Source organism: Mangifera indica, chromosome 5, assembly GCF_011075055.1.
Source record: "Mangifera indica cultivar Alphonso chromosome 5, CATAS_Mindica_2.1, whole genome shotgun sequence".
Taxonomy (NCBI): Eukaryota; Viridiplantae; Streptophyta; class Magnoliopsida; order Sapindales; family Anacardiaceae; genus Mangifera; species Mangifera indica.
The window spans coordinates 6,451,603-6,457,810 of record NC_058141.1 but is presented as its reverse complement, the minus strand read 5'-3'; the positions used below and the strand labels follow the sequence as shown (position 1 = coordinate 6,457,810).

General features: G+C 36.2%; 1 protein-coding gene across 4 annotated transcripts; it reads left to right on the top strand.

Moving 5' to 3' along the window:
- Positions 1-1,073: 1,073 nt before the first annotated feature.
- LOC123217440 (protein indeterminate-domain 5, chloroplastic-like) lies at positions 1,074-5,401 on the top strand. 4 transcript variants are annotated; one of them, XM_044638475.1, is made up of 4 exons: positions 1,074-1,167; positions 1,400-1,630; positions 1,841-2,240; positions 3,809-5,401. In XM_044638475.1, the coding sequence occupies exons 2-4, from the start codon at positions 1,483-1,485 to the stop codon at positions 5,064-5,066; spliced, it is 1,806 nt and encodes a 601-aa protein (XP_044494410.1). In that variant the 5' UTR covers positions 1,074-1,167; positions 1,400-1,482; the 3' UTR covers positions 5,067-5,401. The 4 variants fall into 4 exon arrangements, with proteins under 4 accessions (XP_044494410.1, XP_044494409.1, XP_044494411.1 ...); XM_044638474.1 differs by having other exon boundaries at positions 1,090-1,630; XM_044638476.1 differs by having other exon boundaries at positions 1,091-1,630; positions 1,844-2,240.
- Positions 5,402-6,208: the final 807 nt, after the last annotated feature.

Below are 6,208 nucleotides of genomic sequence, written 5' to 3'. Positions count from 1 at the left end.
TAAATATAGTTTAATTACTGTCATCTTCTTCACTATATTAATTCACTTATCACCTTTATTATATCACCATTACTTTTTTGACAAAATGTGTTTCGTAATTTCTCAATTATTTCAAGGATGGAAATTTTGCTCTGAAGACTGCTCGCTTTGTTTATAGCCTGTAGTTGTACTATTAGGTGTTGATTGTGAGACACAGATTTCCATAGAATAATTAATGCTCCCTCAGCTTCGGCTTCAATAAGTAGAGGTCTGGACCATTCAAATATTAGGAATACTCTCTAAATCTAACAATTGTTAATCAAATCTTAACTCTAAAACTGTATTTCTTAAGAGAAATTAATCGTTTTTCTTTCATGGGTATAAATGTATTATTTGTTATACCTTTACATTGGTTAATGTCTCATATTTCTTCTGGTGTAGAAAGATGAAATTACATTTATGTTCCTTCTTTGATGATGTGACTGCAAGCAGGGCGTCCCCCACAAGAAGCCCCATGCATAAAAAACCAATGGGGTAGCTGAACACAACAAAGAGGCTAGACGCTTATTTGCCCTCGAGATGTCACTGACCAAATGACCTGACCTCTCAAACGGTTACAGTACACTATATAAGCACAAATTCAGCCAACAGCCTCAACCAGGGAACGCCCAATCAACTGTCAGGTGTTTGCTAGAAATGTGTGTGTCTATATATATATATATATATATGAAGATGCAAAATTAGTTCGTAAAATCATATGATTAAAGTTGTTTCATTTAATTTAAAATTTTTGTTAATTTACTGTGTGGGACAATGAGAGGGAAAGGGTGATGAAGGTCAGTTTGTCTGGAGGTGAGAAATAAGATACGAAAATGAGTGAGAGAGAGAGAGAGAGAGAGAGTCATGTATATGTAGCTGTTCATGCTGCCCTCGCGCACCATCCCGTGTCTTTTTGTGGCTGTGGATTGGGTCCACCGAACTGTAGGCTTTCCATTTTTTCTTTCTCTCTCTTTCTGTCATCTCAATTTTTCGAATAATAATTGAGCAATATAAGGAAATTTATTTTGTGAATCCAAATATAAATGATACATAACATAAGAGATAAAAAGGAAAAAAAAAAGCTTCTGGGTATATGTGTTGGTTTATCTGCATGACACCAATCAGAGAACAACCTTTGTTTAAATTTTGGTACTTAAAATTACTGAAGTATAGAGAAAACCTAACTCCTTTTTTTTTCTTTCTTTCTTACTCTCTCTGCACCTTCTCTCTTTGATTTCAGCTTTTCCTCCAGATGTTTCCTTTATTTTTACTTCTCATTAAGCAATACTCAAAAGCTTGAATATATAGCCCTCTTTCGTCTTTTTGAGATATGATTTCAGAGAAACATCAATATTTTAATGTATGGTTTTGTGGTTTCTAGATTTCAGAGATTAATTGGCTAGCTACTACTGAGAATATAGAAGAACAAGCTTGAAGAAGAAGAAGTAAAGGTTGTATACTAATATGTCTGCGTCTTCTTCAGCTACCTTTTTTGAAAATAGAGAAGAAGTTCAAAGTCAGCTGAAGCTGCAGCATTCCTCAACACCAACTTCATCTTCAGCTCCAGCTGCACCCACCCAGAAGAAAAAGAGAAACCATCCTGGAATACCAAGCAAGTATCTATCAATTTTATCTAAGATCTATCTTATCTGAATAACTAATGATTTTTATTGAATTGGCCATATATTTTCTTCCCTTCATTTTGGCCGCCTTCACCTAATGAACCAAACCCTAATATTGAAAAAATTTATAATGGAATTTGTCGTAATTAACTTAGAATTCCCCAATAATTTATTGCACTGTTTGTCATTTTTATCCAAAGCAGATCCAGATGCGGAGGTGATAGCACTATCTCCCAAGACCCTAATGACAACAAACAGGTTCATATGTGAGGTATGCAATAAAGGGTTTCAAAGGGAGCAAAACCTACAACTCCACAGAAGAGGACACAATTTGCCTTGGAAGTTAAAGCAGAAGACTAAAAAGGAAGTGAAGAGGAAAGTGTATTTGTGCCCTGAGCCCACATGCGTCCACCATGACCCATCTAGAGCTCTTGGTGACCTTACTGGCATAAAAAAACATTACTCTAGAAAACATGGTGAGAAGAAATGGAAGTGTGAGAAGTGTCCTAAGAGATATGCTGTTCAGTCTGATTGGAAAGCTCATTCTAAGACTTGTGGTACTAGAGAATACAGATGTGACTGTGGTACTCTTTTCTCGAGGTAATAAAATTTTCAATCTTCAAACTTTATAATTAAGCTTTTGCATCATTATCTTCATCATCTTCTTTGGTTAGGGAGAAAAACAAAAGACAAGATATTTGCAGAGGCGTTATAAGTAATGCTTGGTTTCTTTGGTGTAGTGCTTAGATTCCTCTAGTGACAAGAGAAGAAAAGTGTTTGTTGCTTTTTTTTTTTTTTGTCATTCTCTCTTTGTTTTCTTCCAATCGGGTCTCCTTTTCATCTTCTACTTCCATTTAATTGTTTTCTGTGGAATTCTCAAGTTCAATGGTACTATTCATTGAGAAAAGAAGGAGAGAGAGCAGAAAAATGTCCCCACGTGAATAATCCGTTGAAACTGCTATGGTCGTGGAGGTTTCAATTCAATCAAGAAATTCTTTTTTTTCTTTTTAAAAATTAAATAAATATAAAAGAAGAAAAAACTGCTCTTCTTTTCTTTATCCTCGGAAACATCAACTTGTTTCATTCCTATTCACGTGTTGCTATGCCATGTAGAGGCTCACTGTGTTGTTTACCAGATTTGTTCTCTTATGAATTGGCTAGATTCACTCAGGTCTGTGGCCTCGCAGGTACCCCTTTTCATCATAACGTTTCTCTTTCTTCTCCTTTCATTGCTGTTTCGACGCCGTGCTCTTCAATCTTAATCCACACAATTTCCGTCTCTTTGACTCATTGGATATTCCTCTGAGCTTTCGGTGGTTTAGATAGATTCTTCTTTCTCTCTTTCTTCGTTTTCCATCTTTACCCACTTGGCCAGTTCACAGTTCTACACTTGAAGTGATTTCATGATTGATGGATGATTTGTCTATGGTTGAACGCATTCTTCTGTTACATTTATTAAACACCCAGTTCTTCAAATAGTATTTCGCTGTTTATTGGTAAATCGTTTACGAGTTTTAGTGAAATTATTCCCTCTACCTACCTAATTATATCTGTCTTCTTGGGAGATTAAACTTTACAACTTACAAAAAAAAAAAAAGAGATTAAACTTCACAGCTTCATATTCTTCTCTAGAATCTGTACTACTCCCCTTTCTAAAAATCATTTAGGGTTTCTACGATTGGTGATTGGTTTAAATTTTGAAGTTAGCTATGGCAATCCTAAATTTATGGTTTTGGTCTTCATAAGGTAACCATATAATTGATGGTTCAGAAATGCAAGATGGAAGCATTGTTGAAGATGAGATGGAAGATAGAAATTAAAAGAACGCATGAAATCTTAAAACGACTCACAACTGATCAGTCACAAGGCTGTTTAAAATTTAGTTGTTATTTCATCTGGACTATATTTGTTCAATCAGATTCTTTAGAGAAACCAGTGGGCTTATATTTACTGTTTTAATGGTACATATATATAATACTTGCCTCTTCAGATTAATATCAAATTTTGCATCCATTCCTTTTCTTCTCTCCTAAAATGATGGCCAATATTCTATAATTCTTCAAATTTGTTATGATTTCTGTTTTTTTTTTTTTTTAATCATTGTTATGCCATTTACTATTTATGAGAGCTTTTCTAATGGTTTCTTTCGAAAAAAAATATGGTTGCAGGCGTGACAGTTTCATCACACATAGAGCCTTCTGTGACGCACTGGCTCAAGAGAGTGCAAGGCACCCTCCCAGTTTGAGCACCATTGGCAGCCATTTATATGGAAGTAGCAACATGGACTTTGGCTTATCACAAATGGGTCCTCACATTTCCTCAATACAAGACCAAAACACTCAATCTAATGACATTTTACGGCTCGGTGACGGCTCACGGTCCACGCACTTTGACCATCTCCTCCCTCCATCCATTGGGTCTTCGTCATCATTTCGACCTCAACAAGCTATGGTTTCTCCTACCTTTTTCATGCAAGAACCGAATCGGAATTACCGTGACGAGCACCAATCTCAACAATACTTGTTGCCAAACAAACCATTCCATGGATTCATGCATTTTTCTGATCTTCCAAACACTACAAGTAACTCAACTTCCTCAGCCAATCTCTTCAACCTCAGCTTCCTTTCCAACAGTAGCACTGCTGGCAGCTTAAATAACAGCAATAATGCTAACAACACCCATGGAAATCTGCAATCTTCAAGTTTATTGATCTCCGGTCACTTCAGCAACGAAAATGGCACAACTGGTGGTGGTGTTGAAGGGTCCAACGTCTTCTCAAACAACTTTATCAACGACCGAATCAGCTCCGGCGCCCCTTCCCTTTTCAGTTCATCAGTTCAAAGCGATAAGATAGTCCCTCATATGTCCGCCACAGCACTTCTCCAAAAAGCTGCTCAAATAGGTTCAAGTTCAAGCAATAATACGGTATCATTACTAAGGAGTTTGGGCAGCCCTTCTTCAAGCGGTAACAAGGCCAACTTCGGTAGCATTTTTGCCGACAATGACAACAACCTTCATGACTTAATGAACACATTCACTGTGGGTAATTCTTTAATTTTCGGAACCGGATCTGGAGAAGTGAACGCATATAAAAGTGGACATGGTCAAGAACAAAATCCTTATAGCGGGTACAATGCAAACAGAGCTAGTATAGACCCGGATAAGCGTTTTGGCAACATGGATGAAGCGAAATTGTACCGAAATTTGAATGCCGGCATTGGTGGGTCTGATGGAATGACAAGAGACTTTCTTGGAGTAGGGCAAATTGTGAGAAGCATGAGTGGAGGATTTTCGCAAAGAGAACAGCAACAACATCAACATGGAATTGGTCTGATCTCCTTGGATTCAGAGAGAAACATGGCAGCAGTGCCGACAAGCCAATCTTTTGGAGGAGGAGGTGGGAGTTTTCAGTCAAGAAAAGGATGAGTTAAAGTACAGGTACATATGGTGACGCGTAAAAAAAGAAAATGATTTATCTCTGATTAAAAGTAAATCTGGATTTCATAGGTCAGTGTGCCTAAATGGTTATGACTGTCGAATGTTAAAATAATGGAGGTAATATTTCTGATTTCTTCTGACACATTGTGTTTCATGGGTCAGTCGTGAGTTGGAGTACATATGATTTTGTTTCTCTTGTCTTTTTGTTCTTATTTTCTTTGTCCTGTAATTTCTTGTTCGTTTTCGTTTTCGTTTTGAGCTGGCAGAGTCACGAGAGCTGCCATTCTTCATAGGATGCTCTTCAAGTATCTTCCATTCTTGCCTATTACCTACTATCTACAGATAGTCATCTACATTTACAACGCCAACATAACAAACTTAATTTCAGTAAGTTACCGTAAGGTTTACATGTTAGTTTTTAAGAGTCTGTTTTCTTGAATTCTTTTCTCAAATTCTTTGACTCTGTCGAATAACATTACTAGTATATCAGTTTATGAAACAACACTGCATTGTAAATTAATAATTGGTTTTTACGTTTCAACATAACATAGCATACGGATAAGTTGCATTTTAAAATCATAAAAAAAAATAAATGTGCTTATCGGTTTATATTAGCATGCGTCCTATTATATTTATAGCCGAAAGACTTACTTCTACCTAAGGTGTAGTCCATTTCCAAACACACCTCCATGATATTTTAAAAATTTAAACATCTATTCATAAATCAATTTTTGTTAGAATTTTTAGTTAAGACTAAAGGCAAAACTAATATTTTATTAGTAATATTAAAAAATATATAATTATATCTCATTTTCCCTCTCTCAGGTTTTGAGTATTGACATTTCACCTCAAACCTTAATTTCAAAAAGTGACATTTTTTTCCTACATCCCTAGGGTTTTCTTCTCTCTAGTTATGGGGATGGCCACCATTTCCTTCCTTCTCCTTTGCCACTGTTGACGACTTTGATGATAGGTGAAGAAGCTTTGATTAACGACAAATCGAAGATGAAGAATTGGCTTTGATGACAGATCCATTGTGTTTCTGTTCAATTGGCTCTAGATTCATCTCTTTTTCATCGCCTTTTATTGTTGGCTTCTCGTTTGTTCTAGACTTGGTTGTCGATTACAAT

What these genes read in the sequence shown, in the direction of transcription:
- LOC123217440 (XM_044638475.1), top strand. Translation starts at nt 1,483, where the DNA reads ATGTCTGCGTCTTCTTCAGCTACCTTTTTTGAAAATAGAGAAGAAGTT. An exon ending in AAACCATCCTGGAATACCAA is followed by an intron (nt 1,631 to 1,840) that starts GCAAGTATCTAT and finishes TTTTATCCAAAG; the next exon opens with CAGATCCAGATGCGGAGGTG. An exon ending in TGTGGTACTCTTTTCTCGAG is followed by an intron (nt 2,241 to 3,808) that starts GTAATAAAATTT and finishes ATATGGTTGCAG; the next exon opens with GCGTGACAGTTTCATCACAC.